Consider the following 21,306-nt stretch of genomic DNA (forward strand, 5'->3'; position numbering starts at 1 on the left):
TATGTTAGATGGGCAAAAGGCACCCTGAGAAAGACAAATGGTGGAAGGATTTGGCCTTTATTTGGTAAATTTACTCACTGATGTTGGTTAAGAGTTGCTCATGCAAATGTAAGGCTGATTGCAGAAACTGAAGTGATGGTGGTGGAGCGGGACAAGTGTTTACAGCTTGCTGGAATTTGTGTCCCCTGGTCCCAGGCTGCTCTGTCTGCTCACTTTGATGCTCAGCAGTACTGTGGGGCTCTCCCCTTTGCTGGACCTTCTCCAACACTCTGAAGTCTTGCTTGTAGCTGGGGAATCCTGATGCTGATGTGGTTATCGGTGGCTAAACTGCGTCCAAAATAATTCCCAAGCTTTTGTGAGTGAGCATTGTCGACATCTGTGCAAAGAGCAGTTGTGCACAAAGAGGTGTTAGGGAAGGAGCCAACTTTTATGGAAGGAACTTGGGATTACAGCCACAGGAGAAGGGGTGGTGCAGTCAAGAGCAAGAGGCATTCCGAGTCACAATTTTACCTTCATCCTTCAGCTTGATTTCTGGAAGGAAAACATGCTGCTGTTTACATGCCCATCTTTATCCTCAAAAGATATTTGACCCCACAAGCCACTTTTTCTGAATTTGTCAAGGGGTAAGATCTACAAAGGAAGCTCTCTTAAGTTCTGGGAAGAGAGGAGACATGACAGGATAGAGGTCACAAAAGGAGAGGACACTGAAATGTGAGCAGGAGCATGCCTAGTTGTCACCACTGTGGGAGAGGCTTCAGTCAGATCTCACAATCAACCACGGGATCCAAGTGTGTCATGTATCTCTCTCTGGTGCAGGGGCTGTGGGGGTGTGGTGTACAAAATCCCAAAGTCACAGGAGTTGCATTTGATGGATTTAGCAAGGCTGCATGTGGCAATGTGGGAGACAGAAGCCAGGTAGGATTGGCATGGAATTGCCTGCTATGCTTATTCAAGGGCAAGTTGAGACTGATAACAATAAAACAGGGATGGAACCGATGCCTCCTTCATTGCTTCATATCCTCATTTTAATGGGAAGGCTGTAATTAAGGGAATTTAGCTCCAAGCTGTGACCTCAAGGGTTGATACTCACATCAGATGTTTCCTTAAAAATAACTCATCAGAAATCAGGGAGTCTTCCTTAGCAGCTCATCTTCTAACAATGTAGTTCCTCCTGAAAGACTGGTTTCCAGGCCAAAAATTTTGACTGGAATCCAGGGGGTAGAGCAAGAGAGCTTTGCATACAAATAACCTCCTCAGCAACATCAGAAGTCCTTTCCCTTGCTCTTCTTTGCTCATCTCTTCTGGTCTGGAAAAATATGATGGGTATCAATCGTCCAGTGTTACAAATGATGATGGTGAAAGTACACTGCCAGTAGGTGATAAGAACATTTGCCCTTTGATATTTGTTAGGCACCTTTCCTGTGGAAACTTTGAGGAAAAAAGTTACACAGCTATGGCTTTGGGTAGTTGGGAGGGCTCCAAGGAGATGTTTGCTTCTTCAAAGAGAGGGTAAAACTTTCTGACGATGACCTGATTATGCAGGGGTTAAGGGAATTGCCTCATGTTCAGATGGTTGCAGCACTACATGAAAGGATGCTCAAAGCTTTAAGGGCTAGACTTTTTTAAGCAGACAGCTTTTACTTCAGTCTGTCTCAAGATAACCATATCTGTAGTGGCCGAGGCTGTCATTTTGTGCTACAGGAGTTTAACACAGAGATCCCAAGCCTGTCACACCTATGGTAGGTACCCACCCTTGGTGTACTGCCCTCCTTGTGCCAGGGCACACACCTGTGGGTCTGTGCTGAGGAGCAGCTGAGTGATCCAAGGTCTTTAGGCCATTAAACACACCCCAAATTGTTTCTCCCAGGGCTGACAAATTTTTATGCAGATCAGTTCAGTGATGCAGGTCATTGTGGCTCCATAAACCATGTATGTTGGCAGAACAGGAGTGGTTGGTTGGTGATGGATAGGTGATGGATGTTCAGAGGGCATAGGAGGCCGGAAGGCATCAGAGCAGCAGGGGGTGCCAGTGGAGGAACACAGTTATCAGCAGATCATTTGTTTGCAGACCTTATCTGCCAGGTGTTTGCATCAGAACTTGAAATGAAGCAAAACTTCATGTGAAAGGCACCCTTGGCTTGCAGGAAGGAGTCACAAAAAGGGTCATTTTGTTATGATTTTTGAAAGAGTAAAACAATCATTAATGAACTGTTCTTTGCATGGATGAAGTGCCTATAATCTGAAGATGCAAATATATCATAGAACAGCTTGAGTTGGAAGGAACCTTAAAGATTATCTAGTTCCAACCCTCCTGCCATGGGAGTAGACAACTCACAATAGACCAGGTTGCTGAAACTCTTGTCCAGCCTAGTCTTAAACACTTAAACAGAAGCGTGAGGAAGAACAAAGATGTGAGCTTCTGTTTTTAATGCTGATCCCTTGGGGTTGGTTGTCAAAACTCAGTCTTGGCCTCTGATACTCAAAGCAAGTATTGCTGCTGCTGGCTCCAGGTGACACCATGCAGCCTGTAAGCACTTGGCACTTCTTAGGGCTGATGTTTGTACTGAGGTATCCAAGAGACAGCACACAAAATTAGTTTAAAAAGAAGAAAAAAGAAAGGGGGGGGGGGAAAACCCACAAAATCTTGATGGAGGAAAGGATCAAAACCAAACAACCTGCCCAGTGTCAGTGAGTCAGGGAGAAAGCCCTACTCTCCTCTGCTCTTCCCTGTTGCAAAACCATGTTGAAATCAGTAAATATTGGGCAACTTGCAGCCATCAGGCAAGCAGTCAGCTACAGGAGTATGTGGTGCACAAAGCTGTTGGCACATCATATGTCCAGGGACTTAAAGCACGTTGGAAAGATCAACAGAGCTGCCTAGCCATGGAGTAAAATTCACTACCAATTTTATGTGAAGAATCACTGCAATTGAACTTCTTTTAAGCTAAGAAGCTGTTTCCATGAGGAAATTTTGGGAAGAAGCTATGAAAGGGAACATCAGTTACAGTTTTGTCTAGAGCTGATGAAACTTAGATGCTCCCACTTCCATAGATCCACTTGTTTCACCCTAATTCCTCAGGTCTTTTCCCCCTTGCTTCCCACTACTCCTTCTGCAGTCAGCAACCATGGCTGCTCCTTCAATGCTTTTAACACAAATCTAAGAATGGTTTCAAATGAAAACTTGGGGGGAAAAAAATAACAAGGAGAGTCTCCTGGAAAAAAAGGCCCCTGTGGACTTGACAAGGCTGTGGTAACAAGAGGAAATTAGCTCCTCAGTTGAGCTTTGTTTTGAGCAGAGCCTGTCAAATGCTACTGAAAAGAACCGTAATTTCCCCTCCCCCAGCCCATTTATACTAAAATAAGTTTGCAAATGAAAAAATCTCTCGTGGAAGGATGTTTGTCTCCAAAATCAGTAACTTTTTGATAGGGAAATGTTCATTGATTGCTTTGGTGCTGGCCACAAAGCTTCACTTTTATTTTTCAATTCTATTTTTGGGGTTGGGAAGACTAAATCAACACATGCTGTCATTATTCCCTTGTAGCTTTCTCTTTGTGCCAGATGCAATCAGAGGCTCTCTCCAAATAACTGCAATGACACCACGAGGTGAAGTCTGCCCATTTAATGAATGAGCCCGAGTTTTATTTCTCTTTATCACAAAAGTCATCCCACATTTGTTGTACATCTTGTCGGTGGATGTGTTATGGGGCGTATCACCATGTACCAGATGCTTTACTCTTGCAGAAGCATTTCTAATGGGGATGGAAGCTTCTGTTAGCTAAATTTTTTTTTCATAGGACAACAGCAAAAAGAAGAATACAAAAATCAAAATGTCATCTCCAGCTGCATAGCAAATATGGATCAAAAATGTAACACCGTTATCAGCTCACGAGCATTAAATATACCTCACCATAAATAAAAGTCATTGTACAAAATAACTCAAGCAGCTTTTCATACAAATATGGTACATTTGACAAGAGTTTTGGAGAATATTTTCCATCTTTTCTTGGTGGATTTTTGTTTGGGCTTTTTTTACACTTTTGTTCTCAAACACACATAAACCTACTGGACTGGAGGAATGCAGGAGAAAAAGGACTAACGTTGTTCGGTGCTAGTAAGTGCTGTCAGAGTTTTAAAGGAACACCACTGAAGTGCTGAGCTTGAGCTAGTTTGCTTCCCCTGTCTGTTGTATCGTTGGAAGTCAAGTGCAGCATCGTCCACAAAAGGCACGTGCTCTGCCAATAGTCACGTTTCATAATGTCAAAGCCAGAGGGAACGTGGAAATAACCTTGTCTTGGCTTCATCCATGACACAGGCCATCATTTCTCCTCCTTGTAATTCCTGTATCGAGCCAACAACTTGTCTCTGAAGTAGACATTCCAAGTGGGGGCTGGTAAATCCTGGGGAGTTTGCAGACTACTTCAGAGTAAGCAGAAAAATAAGCAAGCCCAGTGCCAGTGGACTTAAAGTATCCAGACAGGAGTCCACATTTCCCTAGGGAAAACTCTCAGGGATCTGCAGGTTGTAAAAGGCTGTGAAAATGTAGGGTTAAAGCCTATCTGCAAGAAAGACACCCAAACTTGGCAGAAGGTCTGCAAGTGTTGAGAATATGCCTGACCCTGTGGCAATCTGTACTATTTAGCTCTACAAATTTGCTCCCTATTCTCATTAACATCAAAAAAACCAAAAAGGGGGGGGGGGAATCCTCTTTTCATGGATTTATTTAAAGACATAAGCCTGGACCTCTTTCTCATACACAGTCAAGGAGGGTTAGAGAACCCAAGCTAAAGACTGTTTGTATCCTTTAGATGATAAAAGGACAGTAACATCAAATCTCAGAAATTAAGACCAGAAGATTATTCCTAGCTGATCTCTCATACTACTTGAGCAACAAGGCAAAACTTCTGCATACACTCTACAGTCAAACACTTTACATGTTCTTCATGCACTTTGGACATTTTGCTCAAAAACATTTCAGCCCTCAGAAACTGAAGGGATTGAATTTCCACCCCCCCCAGCAGTTCTGAGGGCAACAAATGAAGATTTCATCTACCTGTTCTTTCGTGGGCATGCCACTGTGTTTTCCAGGCTTTCAGAGGATTATTATGGCAGAACTACAGCATAAGAATGCAGAGTGATATTCATGTTTAGGTAAAATATCTCATGATTCACTCCAGACCTAAACAGATGAAAAGAGGCATTTAAATTCACCTGATGATATCCTGTTTTGTCTAAGCAGCTCAGACTGGGCCATGTGGGGCAGTTCATTCTTTTGTAATAACTTCTTGCTTATGCTGGTTTCTGAGAGGACTCCAACATCCCACAACATGTCAGATGCAGCAGGACATTTAATTTGTACTGTGCACAGAGGTGGCTCTGGGAGCCAGACAGGGACTTGTGCCACCTTTTCAGCAGCACTTTCATACCAAAATAACAAGCACTTACTATTTAGGTCAGGGAAAATAGGACCTTGGCTGGATCTATCTTCCTCATATCTTGTTTTACACAAAAAAATAAAGTGCTTGATTCTCCTCTTCCTTTTAAAAAATATATATCTGTAGATACCCTTACTCCAGTAGTGTAGAAGTGCTGGAACATGATGGAAAACCAGAACTGACATCTGCAGTGTAAGAGTAAATAGGGAGCAAGAGCCCTACAGTGTCATTGAGTCCCAGATGCTCTTCTGCTGCTCTTTCTCCTCCATGGCATGAGGAAACTTGCCTTGCCAGGTTGGGTCCTTCCCTGCCACTCAAAGATTTCAGCCAGACTTCCTGAGATTTCATTTTACTTTCAGATTTCTATGCTGCACAATTTCCTCCCTGCAGTTTAAATGTCTGTCTTGGTAATGAAAGGAAACTCAAGGTGTGACAATGTCCAGCACTTTTTCACGTGTTGGGGATTCATTGATTATCAGGGGAGTAGGTGGTGAGTGTCTGGGAAATCTCTTGCTCACCGTAGGCTGCTGGCTGTTGTTTTCTGAGACAAAATACTCCAGCTGGGGCACTTCTAATTAAATAATATGTTCCTTCTGAGAGAACAAATGCCCAGGCTCTGCCTTTCAAACATCTGTAATAGCATGCAGTTTACAAGCACAATGAAATGCGTGGAAGGGAAATACATACGTTATCACATCTGTATACTGGAACAGCAATTATCTGCTGGGACCTGGCTAAAGCTGAGAAGTTAGAATATTGCTAGTGGTGAGACTAGCATGATTTTCTCGTGGAGCATGAGGTTTGATCTGCTTTAACTTCAAGTACAACCATTTGTGTCACTTCAATGACACAACTGAGGGGAAGCAGGGAACACCATAGGTTATGAAATCCTCCTTGAAGTTCTGACTGAAATTATTCTCATTATCCAGGGATCTTAGGCTAGCTGAGTGGGAAAAGGAAACAGACTCTGAATACTTTTCATTCCCTCTGAATGCTTTTAAACCTGGAAAACTGCATATTTTTCAATGCTTATCATGTATTTTACCTCTTCGTAACAATATCAGTCTCTGAGTGATGGGAAGTTTCCTAAGCCATGCTAAGAGTTACCATTCGCTAAAGAAAGATATTTGGTCACTGTGCCCCTAGGAATTTGTGTAGAACAAGGGAAATTAGCATCCCTGATCACATGAAAATTACACAGCCAGCTCTTGTCCTTAGCTAATGATAAACTATGCTCAAGGTAACTACCCTTGCCTCCTCTCAGGAGCAATGATTCTTTCCACCCAAACTAATATATTCAAGAGCACATTCACATGAATGCAACCTCTTCTGTAGCCCATAATAAATCTTGTTTAGTCCACATAAGATGTGTCTTCAGGGGAGAACCCTTTACATTAAAGTGGATGTTCCATAGCAGGGAAAAAGCTAAGCCATTTTCTTTTTCTCCACCTCTCTGAAGTGCTGAGCATTTGGTGACTGCATCACTACAATTCCAAAACCCACAAGCCAAAGGTCTCCTTAACAGATGCCAGAAGGTCCAATGGCAGAGCATGAAGCTAGCTCCAGCCTGGGCATGCAGCCATCCAAGACAAGCCCAACATGGCTCCTCTGTGCCCATCACTTGATCCTCAAGATGCTGGCACAGGTGTCATTTTGCCTTCATTCCTTCTTCCCCTGGAAGCATGAATCAGGGGCTTGTCTTCAGCTCCTCCTGCTTGGTGGCTGGTGGCACATGTCACTGGGGGTGTTGATTTGCCCCATTGCTTGTCTGGTGGGAGTGAGTTCCTGGTGCTGCGGATGCGCAGAGCTCCTCCACCAGGACCCCCACATTCGGGGCTGCAATATGGCTTCAGAGTGATGTGTTCAGTTGGATGAATCACAGGGACAAACCAGACCACTTCATGGAAGAAAAGCACATTTTGCCCACCCACACCCACCCACCCCCAAGTCTGAAAGCTACAAGTACAACCGATCACAGGGATGGCACAGAAGAACATGCACTCAAACAGGGCTGGGGGGGAAGATGTGTCCTTGGGTGTAGTAGGCATACCCAGTCTTGCTTTGTTGCCAGGTTTCACACCATCGAGTTTATCCCTCCCAGCTGTTCTGGGTTCAGTCCCTTCTCCCTTCCCAACCCATACAGGGTCAATGTCCACACTAGCAGGTAGTGGCCAGCGACTGGTGGATGGGGGGCTGGAAGCAGCGCACGTGCTCCACTGTGGAACTGTCTGTTTCCACTGACTTCATGTACTTGTTCAGGATGGCAAAAATCTCGTTGTTCAGGATCTGGTACTTCCTGATCCTGTCAGCCATCTTCTTCAAGGGCTGGAGGGATGGTGAAGGAGAAAAACAACAGATGAAGAGAGTTTTGTATCACCTGATCGGCTATAAAGTACCAGTGCCTCTGCCCTGCTGCTGCAAACTTCTGCTGAAGAAAAGCAGCTTTAACACGTGTTACAGTTCCACTTAGCACCTCCCAGGGACCAGTGACTCACTTCATTATAGGGTTTGATGACTCAAGACAGAGCATTAACAAAGTTAGTGAGTGGTCCTAAGTTAACCATTCTAAAGTCTAGACTCCCAGCTACTTATTGATAAAGCCACTGAGATCACAGGATGGTTGCTGGAATGATCAGCTTCTCAGGTCCAGCTGCCCAACCCCAGGAAGAAAGGAAAAGCTTTGGGAGAAAACAAGATTCGATTGTCAAGTCAACTAAAACTTTGGCCTCTCTGCTGAGACTGAAGATGGAAATCTCACAGTGAATGAGTTCAGTTTGGGTAAGATTTAACACCAAGCATGGCTGCCACTTAGGAGTTTGGTCAAAGCAAGACAGAAAACAGAGAAGTGTGCTCCTTCAAGCCCTTTGGGTTCTCATCATTCAACTTACCACATTTTTAATGATCTCATCCTTCCCATCCTGCCTCTGCACCTTCAGCAGGTGGTAGCAGAAGTCAAAGAGGTCAAAGCGCCGTTGCTGTCCAAGGAGAACAATGATAGAACAACCTGCCCAGTTCAGACCATCTCCAAAGCACTGCCTGGAAGGAGGACAAGATGACGGGTTGGGGAGAGATGACAGGACAGAGTTAAGTAAGAGAAGTCCTACCATAGCACCAGGAACTTTCCTTCATAAATTCCTAGAAAAGGAGTATACACCTAGAGAAAATGAACTTGGACGCTGAGATATGCAGAATTACATGAGGGGCAGGCTGTGAAGGGTGCACCACAGGGTAAAATGGATTGAGGACTTGGGTTATTGACCTTCTCCTTCTGCACATCACCTTGGCATGTCCCTTTACTTTGCTCTTTTCACCAGCTGTTCAGATAGAAAGTGCTCTGGGCATCTCTTTATGTCCAGGTACAATCAAGTTCTTTCATCAAGGACCCACGTTCCCCCTCTACAATGGCTGAGGCTCTCACAGCATCCCAGGGGCGGGCTGGCTGGCCCCACAAGCTCGTGAGAAGCATTGACGACAAAGGCAGCCAAAGGACACTCACTCTGCAGTGAACTCGTTGGTGCCCACGGGGATGCAGTACACGAACTGCATGGCACTCCAGAGCCGGTGGAACTCCACGCACTCGTCCACGTGCATGACGCCGTTTGTTGGGGGCGGCCCGCGCCAGATGGGGTCCTGCAGGTAGCTCCTGATTCGCGTCAGGATCACCTCGAACATGGACAGCCCGCAGCATAAACGCTCCTTGGTCAGCAAGTCACCCTCCCGGGCGATGGCTATTTGCTGAGGAGGAGGAGGACAATCAAAGAAACAGAAGTGAAGTAGTAATACAGTTGGATCCTCTCGTCGGACTTAACGCTTCCCAGTCTCCCTGGCGCTTTCAACATTCACACACGTCCCATGCGAGGTCCAACCTTACCTCTGATGGCTGCTCCCATGGCACTCCCCACCAGAGAATGCTCATCCCTCAGAGGGAAGAAGCCTTAATGTTGTGCTCATTTGTATGACACCAAGCTAAGTAAGTTTTGAAAGAATAACATGTACTTCAGAACCCAAAAGCTGAAGGCAAAGCTCTGATCAGAAATACTGATCCTTAATTCTGCTAGCACACTGTCCCGTTGGTGCTACTCAGCGTGGGTGGGTTTCATCTCATCATTTCTGCAGGTTATGAAAATAAGACAGGAGACAATAGGGACATTTTACTTCCCAGGACATTGCCATCATCTCTTTAAAATATCAGTAGTCTACAGCTTTCCTGATATCTTTTGTACTTAGTATCAATAAGCTCTGAGGAAGATGAGAAGCCACTGGAACCTTAATACTGGAAAACCTGTGGTTTGTAAGAAAGCAGAATCATTTTTTTTCCCAGATGTGGAAGTTTCACACAGGAGGAGAATTTCTGTGGCATCCCCTCTGGGATTTACGCGTACAAATCTGGAGTGGCTCCCTTGGGTGGAGCTCATTTAGCTTTTACACTAGAGAAAATTGAAGAGAATTGACTTCATTTCAGTCCCATTGCTCACCCAGAAGAAGAAAAAAATGAAAAGGACATTTTAAATAAGCACAAAGGGTTTCCCCCTGGCATGGAGCACTGACCCCATGCAGCCTACTGAGTAGGGCTTGGGTGTGAACATGGACGTTGCTGGCTGCCCTGATATCTTCTTAGGTGCCCCATTTCCCATCATTTCCAGCAGCATTGCTGATTTCTGTGGCAGTGCTACCAAAAATAACACAGAAAATGGGAGCTGACTGCTGTCAGAGTCGTGCCCATGGCTGTGGGAGGCTCTGGCTCTGCTGTGCTTGCCCCAGCACTCTGACCTCATAGACAGAGCCTTCTATCCCCCTCACCACTTTAGCAGAGGCAAGCTTGACATTTACTGAGCCCCTGTCTATCCCAGAGGACTTCCTGGAGCTTTAAGTAGGTTTTAAGCATTTGTTCCATTTCCAGCTGTCCCTGTAATGCCTATAAACATTACAATTAATCATGACGGGGCTCAGGGCATCTGCTACAGCAGGCACACAGGTGTCCTGGCTGGATGACAGAGCATGAATTATGCTCAGTGTACCTGGGCCAACCTTATTCCACTGTAAAAAATTGTGAGCATGCCTGCACAACCCCTTTCCTGGCTGCTAGCTTTTGCTATCAGTACCCTAAAGCATTTTCAGTTTGGTGGCTACTGAAATTGTGTTACAGTTCCTGCTTGTGTCACAATTTTGAGGATGTTCTGGGAACCTTGGATCACTTAATGTTCAACTAATAGCAAACACCAAGGGAAAGCTGGATTGCTGTGCAGTGGCCAGATTAGGTTTGGGTTCCCTAGAGTTGTTAAACACAAGAATTGTATCACTGGTTTCACAGCACCCACTTGCATGTGTTTGCTTAGCAAGTAAATATTTATTTTATCCAGGCTGTATCTATAGCTGAAGGCTGTGCACTTTCCTCACCTGCTCCAAGCTCTTATGGGTACAGATCAGCATCTGCACACGGTAGACTACAATGGCAGCATGGGGACACGGTAGAAGTAAAGCCATTTCAAATATAGAGTAGGTGTTAGCGCTACTGGGCCACTCAGTTTAGGAAGGATGTTGACTTGCTGGAACGAGTCCAGAGAAGGGCAACGAAGTTAGTGAGGGGCTTGGAACACAAGCCCTATGAGGAGAGACTGAGGGAGCTGGGGCTGCTTAGCCTGGAGAGGAGGAGACTCAGGGGTGACCTTATCGCTCTCTACAACTACCTGAAGGGGGGTTGTAAACAGGCAGAGGTTGGTCTCTTCTCACAGGCAGCCAGCACCAGAACAAGAGGACACAGTCTCAGGCTGCGCCAGGGGAAGTTCAGGCTGGAGGTCAGGAGGAAGTTTTACACAGAGAGAGTGATTGCCCATTGGAATGGACTGCCCGGGGAGGTGGTGGAGTCGCCGTCACTGGAGGTATTCAGGAGGAGACTTGACAGGGTGCTTGGTTACATGGGTTAGTTGATTAGGTGGTGTTGGGTGATAGGTTGGACGCGATGATCTTGAAGGTCTCTTCCAACCTGGTCTATTCTATTCTATTCTATTCTATTCTATTCTATTCTATTCTATTCTATTCTATTCTATTCTATTCTAATCACTGTTTGCTAAGATCTGGTGATAGAACAGATGCTTTTCTACTAGTCCAATGACCTTAATATGCTGTTTCTGAAGAAATCTTAATCTAGACAGGGAGCTATCTGTCTTTCAGAGGATTTAGTGCCACTCATTTATGTGCATTCACAGGCAGACTTTGGTTCAAAATTCATCATCATCATCCCAGTCTTTGATACAGCACTACTGCTGTTGGGTGGATAACTAACATGGTGAAGGCAGCTGGACAGCTGTTAGACTCATAGCCAGATCTGCCTCACAGTCTAGGGTCCCACTGATTTCTAAAATCAGGAGAGGAAGTGTGCTCTTGAGCTAAGTTTTCAAAGGATGCCACTGGCTGAGCTGTTCCCTCTGTTATCCAAAGGAAAGGATTCCATTTCTTTCAGTGAAAAAACCCAGACTCACCAAGCACTTCTGAGAATTCTTACTAAAGAACCTTATGACTGGCATTTAAAGGGACTACTCTGACTATGAATCACCTATTAAAGAGCTACTTCTGCATTCCCAGTGCAAACCAATTACTTACAACAATCACCAACAATTTTCCTGCCATTGCACAAATCCAGATGTGCCACTCCTCTTTTACAGCTTGTTAACTGGCAAACTTCCAAGCACCATACCCAAAACCTGCAAAGACTGACAGATCCTCACCAACTACAGCAGCCTCGGGCCCAGTCCCTTCACAGCACATAGTTATATGAAATGCATAGGGCCACGTTTTGGGGGAGGCATCTAGCTGGCAACTTCTGCTCAGATTCTGGACAATTGCTTAAAGGCACTTATGTGTTCTGCAGGGAAAAAAATCCCATACGGCCTGTGTCCAAAACTGCATTTCCAAATGTATGTCCAAAACTGCGTAAGGAGCAAGCTTAGAAGCTATGGAAGCACCTACAGAAAGCGACTCTTGTGTTCCTTTACATCTGAGCTCAAAAAAGACCTGACACTCAATTTGTACCTGTGTGATGAGTATGGGAAAAGTTTACAGCAAAATTAACTTTCAGCAGGACATGAAGTACCTTTTGTTTTCACCATCACCATAACCATGGCAGGGATAAGCAACAAGTGGACTCTAATAGCAGATTTCAATGATGATTTTGCATGGAAAAAAGAAAGAGAGAGACCAACACAAAGACACAAAAACACAGAGGTGAATTCTTTTTCTCGAGTGTCTCCTTTAAAAAGCAGTCAATGGAAAGTGAGAGAACTGTCTACAAAGTAAGACAAAGCCCTCAGGTAGCTCAGCCAATTCCTTTGTTTCACATGATTTCCAATGAAGCAAAGTTCAAAATGTCCTTGATCCATCAGAAAAACAACACACACCCCCCAACCTTCTACAAGCCATAGATCTGTCACCTCATACAACTGAGTGTCCATTCCATTCCCTCAGCAATACATTACAGGAAAAGGGTGTGGATTTCTTCAATGCTTTGAATGATTTTTATCCCATCAGCCCCACTAAGCAGGCAGTGGAAGTTTGCCTGTTGATATCAATGGAGATCATATTTTGCCCCTTACATTGATCAGTCTATGGAGGTAATTTTAATGGTAGTCAATTTCTGCAGAAGAGATCTTTTCCAAGCTGATACCCATCTCAAGAAGATACTTAAATGGAGCTGTAATTTTAAGCATGTGCTGAAGCTCTAAGCATGTGCTAGAAGGGAAACCATTCCTAGATGTATTCCTTCACATGGATGAGCTTATAAAATGGACCACACTGCAGCCCTAAAATGGGATCACCGCAAGTGATGGCAACTGATTTGAGTCAGGCACAGCCCTTCAAAGTTTCTCCTCAAACCATCCCAGCTATTCTCCAGTTTTTTAAAACAGAGAAGGAGAGCTTTTCAGAGCTGTTATTCAGAGCTGGCTTCTCACACGCTTGCCTTGCCTTCCAGCTCCCTGCCAGCCCTCCAGACTGGAGGCACCAACACACCATCTCTGGACTCACTCACAAATTTCCCTTCAAAGCATCTGCTAGGGGAAGGATTCTGATTTTCTTCTCTGACTGATGTTTAGGGGGGGGGAGGGAAAAAGGTAAAGAAGAAAAAAAAAGATCACTTTCCCAAGGCCCAAGAGGCCATCTGGGGACTGCTATGAAGTTCCAACAAGCCATCCCTTTCAATGCAATCCTTACCTGCGGAGTGCCCAGCCTCTCTATTAAGGGAACCAGGTGAAGTGGGGCATACTTGGCTTCGAGACGCTTCATGCGCACCTCCAAGCGTTCTCCTTCTGTCAAGCGAGCAGCAAACAGTGAAATGAGAGGAGGAAGTGGAGACCTGCAATTTCCGCCGAGTTTGCTCAGAGCTGCCCCCCAGCAACCATCCAACCAGACTGGATCAGAGAGCCAAACCGACAGCAAATGAGGGAACCGGTGATGCGGAGAAGGGAGCGATGTGCGATTGCAGTGTCAGCAGCAGCTTAATCACACATGTCCAAAAGCATGTTCCTGTTACTGATTGCTCCTGTTGAGATGGACATTTCATGCTGTCATTCTCCAAAGAGGCTGTGAAATGCCTACAAAACCTTAAGGGAAACCCCAAACTGACTAAGGTTTCAGTCTGACTGTGCTACAGAAAATGCACCCCTGGCACTTGTTTCCACCTGACTTTTGGCTGTATCCACTGATCTGTTTCGAGGGGGAAGCAGGGCCAGAACTAATCCTCAACAGAAATGGGAGAGAAACAGCTTCTGGGCAGAGACCTCTGAGTCTGTCCACTGCTTCCCTCTCAGCTTCTTACCTTTGATGTAGACCCTGGGCAAAATATTTTGGAAGGGAGCAGCATGCAGCAAATCACAAACTTCTTCCTGGGACTGAGGCAGGAAGAAAGAAAGATAAAGTAAGTTAAAAAATACCTGTAGAGGGTTGAGTGAATGGCTCAGAGGCCTGGGCAACACTACAACAATTCATGTCTATGGCACCTATTCAAATCCAACCCAGCTTAGTAGTGACTCCAATGGTTTGAAGCTAAATGAAATACAACTGGAAGAAATACCTCTCAATTTAAACCAGGAAGTTTCCTTAACTCAAGTAAGTTACTTCCTGCCTGTACAAGGCTAGAGCTGTGTTTATATTCAGTCTCATTTACTAGCACTGCAGGTCAGAAAGGATAAACAACACAGAGGTTTCAGTTTCATCTTACCCTGATGACTTCCTGCTGTTTACTTTTACAATGTCCAGGTGGAAACTACCCTTTGACTTATTTCAGGACGTGTACATGTAAAATACACTGATGCATGGCTCTACTGCAAGCAGATACATAACACATTGGCCTGAAATTGTTTGGTTGTCCACATGGTGGTCTCAGCCAGGGCTATCACATCAGAATCCCACTAGTGTAGGCACCAGGGAGAATAATACAGAAGTCCAGAGCGGAATAACATCATGAGATGCCACCTGAGAGAATGCATGCTGATGCACTTGAGAAAAAATAATCCCAAACATAGATGCACAAAGAGGAAAAACCTAGAAATAGGCAGGTGGAGACTGAAGAGTGATGGCTGACAGTACATTGTATACAAGTCTGCAATGGGAAACAGCAGCGAGGAAACCAAAGCCGTTTAACACAGAGGCATTGCGTCACAACAAGGCATTCGTTTGCTCCTACAGAAGTCCGTTTCTGGGACATGCTTTCAGTTCTGAGCTTATTGTAGAGATTTAGACACACTTGAAAACAGGGCATGGCAGCGCAGCAAAAGATACTTGGGGGCCAGATGGAATGACTCAGCTGGGTCTGTTTGGGATGCACGGGTGGGTACCCCACCTTCCAGCCAGGAGGGAGAGGACAGCATAGCATGGAGCTGCAGGAGGCTGTACTGGCGCATGGATGCTGGAATGAGAGCAAGTTTGTGGGAGTGCAGTTTGTGACACAGTGCTGGAGGGACAGGAGCAGTCTTGGGGGTGCCTCCAAGGGCAGAGAGATGCTGATGCTAACAGAGTGTGCCTGTCACCTTGGTTACTTTGATTGCAAAACACTATTTGTTTCCCAGATTACTGTTCTTTCACCGCTGTTCCCCTCTGATAAAGAGAGTATTTTCACCATCTGCAGCCTGCATTCACCTGATACTTGTCCCAAAATCAGTCATCTTAGTAATAGATCTCCTCCTCAAGGCCCAATACCTAAGAGTGAGAATTCTGCTTAAAAATGTAGTCCCAATTAACCCCTCATTCCTCAAATGAAAACAACAGAAAGAGGGTAGAATGGAGCAGACCACACATCTTCACTAGAGCTGTCTCTGCCAGCAAATGCCACCAGCCTTAGATCACTCTGACAGCTATAAAGATAACTGCACTGTAAAAGCAATAGCTCCTGCTGCATTAAGAGCCCCATTAGAGGGACATGATGGCTCTACACATCCAAGATCCTCCAGTACCTGCTGCATGCAAAAAAGCTTTTACCTTCTGAATCTGTTTCTGCGTGCAAAACCGGGAATCAGAGAGGGAGAGACTTTGGCTGGCATGGAAAATAGACAGATGTGGACTTCGATGGGCAGCCTTCCTAAAGGGACCCCCACATTCCCACCATCATCTTTTATTTTCTGCTATTCTAAAATGCCAGCATGCTGCTCATGTACAGTTGCTGAGACCAAAGGAACATTTTTGCATTGAAATGAAGGATTTCTATAAGAAATCACCATGGGTCCCTTAAGTGTCTATTGAAAGGTGGGACAGAAAAGGTGAATACAGTACATCCAGCATAAAATCCAACACTGAGAATAGCAGAAAGCAGTGACAAAGCCACAAAAGGAGCAGAAACTGCCAGCATATAGTTGGCAACTCTAGTCATTGTATAAAATAAAGCCTAGCTGATAGGTGATAAACATCCTTTAGCTTTCTTCACCTTATGCAACTACTGCTCAGTGAACGTGTTTGATGCACCTCATCAGGAACTAAGGTTAAAAGGCAAAGGCAGAAATATCCACTTTGATGACAGGTAGAGATTTTCACTTTTCCCTGCACTCTGTGGTTGGTAAAATTCAGAATCTTTGAGCCTCCTTCTTGTTTTCCTTTGGAACAAAACTTTCTGGCTTTGCTTGGAACCCTCTCTTATGCTAGGGAAGTGTTTCTGAAACGTTTCTGCAAAAACTCAAACAGCCCTCCTAAAACCATTCTGAGGTGAAACATGCATTTTTAATACAAAATTGTGTTGTTGAACACACTTCAGTTGGCTCCAGGCCAAACTGTGAGAGAAATTCATTCAGAAGTAATTTTGTTGTGTGAGAACCTAGAAGCTAAGAAGATGTGCGGCACCAAGCCATAGCTTTTGCCCTCTACCAGATGGGCATCACATGAGCTGAGAGACTTGTGCATGTGCTAAACACTTGTGTAGGGGGCAAAACCAAGTTGTCACTCCAGCTAAGTTTTCAATGAAGGTAAATCATAGGAAATAGATCATCATGGCTGCTGAGTTTTCCTTCTTGTTGGATTACTTCATCCCTATTGCCATTAGCATCAATCAGTGCTTCTTCATTGCACTGGCACCCCAAAAGAGCAAAGGGCTCAATCTGCTTCTCACTGTACAAATATGTGTACAGAAAGGTGTTGATTCCTGCCCCAGAGAGCTTACAATCTAGAAATAAGCTCCAGTTGGTTTTATTTCTGTGAAGGACAAACAAGGGGGTAGCTTTGGATCCAAGAATTAAATTTAGATCTTCCAGTATTCAGATTCTCTTTCAGCAATCCCAGATGCCAGTGACCAAGCCCCAGTGCACACTATCCCCATGGGCATGGCCGCAGACCTCTACGACACAGCCCCAGAGAGAGACCCTGAGCACATGAGAAGCTGGAAAAGAACACTTCCCAAACTCTTCTGCTGGAGAACCCACTTCCACTTATACTCTTTTGCTGGCAAGTATGATCTGTTGGTGCAGGGATTTTTGCCTTACCAAAGCCTGCTCAATAAGGAGGCAGAAGAGAATGGCATTGCCCACTTCTCTGAGGCTCTGGAACACATCAGTCTTCAGCTCTGCATACTCAATGATATCCTTCAGCTGATGGTGGAAAAACTCCAGGATACCTTAAAAGACAAGGAAGGACAGTCAGAAAAGTGAGAATCACCCTCTGATAACTAGGGTGAAGAGACAATTAATCAGTGCCTGTATTTCCGTAACCACAAACTGCAGGCTAAGTGGATAGATGAAGAGTGGCTTTGATGACAACCAGCACATGGTGCTTTCAGTAACCCTTGGGAAAAAGGCTGTAATTCATGTGGAGTTGTTGATTTCCTCCTCAGAGGGGTAATGGTAGGCTGTAGTCATGCTGCAAAAAAATCTTTGCATCAACTAAGTAGAGCTTTTGAAAAATACCAATGAATTCACAACAACAAAAGCTTACAAAATCCTGAAAACAAACCAGAACCTACCAGGAGACATTCCCTTATCAGCCATCTGTGTGTTCAAAGGGAAATTTCCAGCAGGAGAGCTCCTGGTAAAGTTTCCTATAGATGTTCCAATGTCAACAGCAAAGCAGCTGCAAGCGTGTCTCAGCAAGGCCAGCTGCATGTTGTACTGGTGTGCCAGGTGACAAACCTTGTGTAATAGCTAGTGTATGCCTGGGCAGATGCTGTACCAACATGGGGGTGAGCTCCTCCTCAAGTAACTATCTCCAGCACCTACCTGGAGAGCCATATTCATGTCTTGGCAAGCGGCATATCTTGGGCATTACTTCAATCAGAGTCTTCACATACTGCAGGATGGTGCCTTGTAGCTGTCAGAGACAAAGGGAGGTTAAACTGGAATGATGGCTTCTCCTGGCAATGGTTTTGAAAGAGCCTGGTCATGGATGGGTTCCACATCTGACAGCACAGGATGAAACATCAGCTGGAATCCAAGAACTTGCTTCATTTGGATGTGACTCAAATATAAAATTCTGCTCAAGTATATGGAGCTAAGAGTGCTTTTACAGCTTCCTCCCAAATAATACATCACAGCTGCATGGATTTTCTGACTTCAAAATACAGCTTGCTGTGTTTGCATTGTTTGCAGATGAAATCCAAACAAGGCTCAGTCTTAGATCCAGCTGGACTTGTGCTCTTAATCCAAAAAGCATTTTACTAGAGCCACTAAAGGAGTCATTCCCCAGCACAGGAAATGCTGCTTCCACCTGAGGAATGGTCACTAGATACTCCCAGTTTAAAAAATGAATTTATGTGCATGTAGAACAAGTTTCTGCAGAGCTGATGTTTTGAACTAATATAGACAAGAGCAAAGCATATTTCTCAATGAAAAGAGCTTGCTGTCATTTGGAGTTCTACACCTGCATCCTGTGGACACATTACAGGGGATTAGGCACTAAACACTATGTAGCCAAACATAAGATTTTTGTCTTTGTGCTGCATGCTGTCTGACCTCACACACCAGCTACAGCATGTTTGATGGTGACACAAATTGTATCCTCAGGAACTATAGTGCTTACTGGATGTACACTTGAGATTTTCAGTTTTAAATGGCTTTGTTGGACAAGTTCAAAATGACATCATGGCAGTCAAACCAGAATTGAAATGTTTATAATGAATGAAAAAGACCTTTCCCCTAAAGTGAGGGCTTTAGGAGGAAAGCACAATGTGAAAAAAGAAATTCTTGCACACTCTCTCCTCCCTTCTTAGTGTCCATAGGGAGCACATGGGATCATTTCCCTCTGGCCATCACATTCCTCTTCTGAAAAAGGAGCACTGGAAAGCAGAGAGGGCTATTGGCAGCCTGGCTTCAGAACACCCAATGGCAGTGGACAACATGGCTTGAATAACGACTGACCTATGGCAGGAGTTTTCTTATAAAGCCTCAGAAAGTTGGTTTCATCAGTGCTGCTGCCTACTCTCTACCTTCCTGCAGCTTTCCAGGGGTGTCACAAGGCAATGAGACAGAGTGCTCTTTTGCTATTGCTGAGCACGAGCACATCTCTCTGAGGTCTCCCAGACTGCAGCAGAGGCAGTGCTGAGGGACTGCAAGTGTCATGTCCCACCCTTCCTAGTGGCTTTTCACAAAGCAGCATGCCAGCTCCACCACCCCCAGATGTAGGTGGCTGATCACTTTGAGATGGTGGAAACACTCCATCATCTCACAGGAACCAATGGGATTCCTCAGCAAGGGTGAAAATTAGATGGTTAATACAAGTGGTTCAGGCTGCTTCGAGGGACTTGAAAGTGTCCTGATGTAAACACCTTGAACCCAAAGCCCAGGCTGACTGTCCAGCCTGCATCTCACAAGGCAAGGTTTCTCCATTGCCAAAGTTAAGCTCAGAATTACCAGGCTCTTGACGATCTTCAGCAGCTCTTCCATGACCACTGCGATGCCTTGATAGCCAAGGAGCCTGCAGATCGTCTTGAAATGAGGTGGCCCCACGAAATTGCGGTAGGAGCTATAGATGTGACTGTAGGCAATGTTGAGAGGCTGAGAAATTAAAAGCACAATGACAGACAGGAGCTGTAAGGAATTCTCCTCTCAGAGTATCATGTTCCATCACTCCAAATAATTTTTAAGGAAGAGAAGGAGAAATAATAACACCCATGATAGTTTCCATTTCTTTTACTCCTTGTGGCAGAGGAGATTGCTTTTCTTCCTGCACAGGCAGATAGATTCTAATCTCAACACAGAATAGAATAGAATGAACCAGGTTGGAAGAGACCTTTGAGATTATCGAGTCAAACCTGTCACCCAACACCATCTAATCAACTAAACCATGGCACTAAGTGCCTCATCCAGTCTCTTCTTAAACACTTGCAGTGATGGTCACTCCACCACCTCCCTGGGTAGCCCATTCCAACGGCAAATCACTTTTTCTATGAAGAACTTCTTCCTAACATCCAGCCTAAACCTCCCCTGGTGCATCTTCAGGTTGCACTCGATGATCTCAAAGGTCTCTTCCAACCTTAGTGATACTGTGTGATTGAGACTGTGTCCTCTTGTTCTGGTGCTGGTTACCTGGGAGAAGAGACCAACCCCTACCTGGCTACAACCTCCCTTCAGGGAGTTGTAGAGAGCAAGAAGGTCTTCCCTGAGCCTCCTCTTCTTCAAGCTAAGCAACCCCAGCTCCCTCAGCCTCTCTTCATAGGGCTTGTGTTCCAAACCCCTCCCCAGCTTTGTTGCCCTTCTCTGGACATGTTCCAGCAAGTCAACATCTTTTCTAAACTGAGGGGCCCAGAACTGGACACAGGACTCAAGGTGTGGCCTGAGCAGTGCTGAGTCCAGGGGCACAATGACTTCCCTGCTCCTGCTGGCCACACTGTTCCTGATACAGGCCAAGATGCCATTTGCCTTCTTGGCCACCTGGGCACACTGCTGGCTCATGTTCAGCCTACTACCAACCAGTACCCCCAGGTCCCTTTCTGCCTGGCCGCTCTCCAGCCACTCTGACCCCAAATCACATCACAAGGTTTATTATCCTGATATGCAGAAACACTGGTTTAATTTCCAAGGTAATTTACTCTCCCATACATTTCCACTAAATGACTTCAGTTCACTGGCCTTTTGCCTCTTTAACCCCAAATTATTAGAATAGAATAGAATAGAATAGAATAGAATAGAATAAACCAGGTTGGAAGAGACCTTCAAGATCATCACGTCCAACCTATCACCCAACACCACCTAATCAACTAACCCATGGCACCAAGCACCCTGTCAAGTCTCCTCCTGAACACCTCCAGTGACGGCGACTCCACCACCTCCCCAGGCAGCCCATTCCAATGGGCAATCACTCTCTCTGTGTAAAACTTCCTCCTGACCTCCAGCCTGAACTTCCCCTGGTGCAGCCTGAGACTGTGTCCTCTTGTTCTGGTGCTGGCTGCCTGGGAGAAGAGACCAACCTCTG

General features: G+C 45.1%; 1 protein-coding gene across 1 annotated transcript in view; it reads right to left on the minus strand.

The window, feature by feature from the left end:
- Positions 1-3,605: 3,605 nt before the first annotated feature.
- CYFIP2 (cytoplasmic FMR1 interacting protein 2) overlaps positions 3,606-21,306 on the minus strand; it is a 59,329-nt gene continuing 41,628 nt past the window's right edge. The window contains exons 24-31 of the mRNA XM_068161572.1: positions 19,746-19,889; positions 18,117-18,207; positions 17,388-17,518; positions 14,243-14,315; positions 13,639-13,733; positions 8,930-9,168; positions 8,322-8,469; positions 3,606-7,758 (exon numbers count right to left, since the gene is read on the minus strand). Coding sequence (XP_068017673.1) covers positions 7,591-7,758; positions 8,322-8,469; positions 8,930-9,168; positions 13,639-13,733; positions 14,243-14,315; positions 17,388-17,518; positions 18,117-18,207; positions 19,746-19,889 — 1,089 coding nt within the window. The 3' untranslated portion in view covers positions 3,606-7,590. The remainder of the gene's footprint in view (positions 7,759-8,321; positions 8,470-8,929; positions 9,169-13,638; positions 13,734-14,242; positions 14,316-17,387; positions 17,519-18,116; positions 18,208-19,745; positions 19,890-21,306) is intronic.

This window comes from Melanerpes formicivorus, unplaced genomic scaffold (assembly GCF_026170545.1).
Source record: "Melanerpes formicivorus ecotype bairdi unplaced genomic scaffold, bMelFor1.0.p_v2 SCAF_2, whole genome shotgun sequence".
NCBI classification, from domain to species: Eukaryota; Metazoa; Chordata; class Aves; order Piciformes; family Picidae; genus Melanerpes; species Melanerpes formicivorus.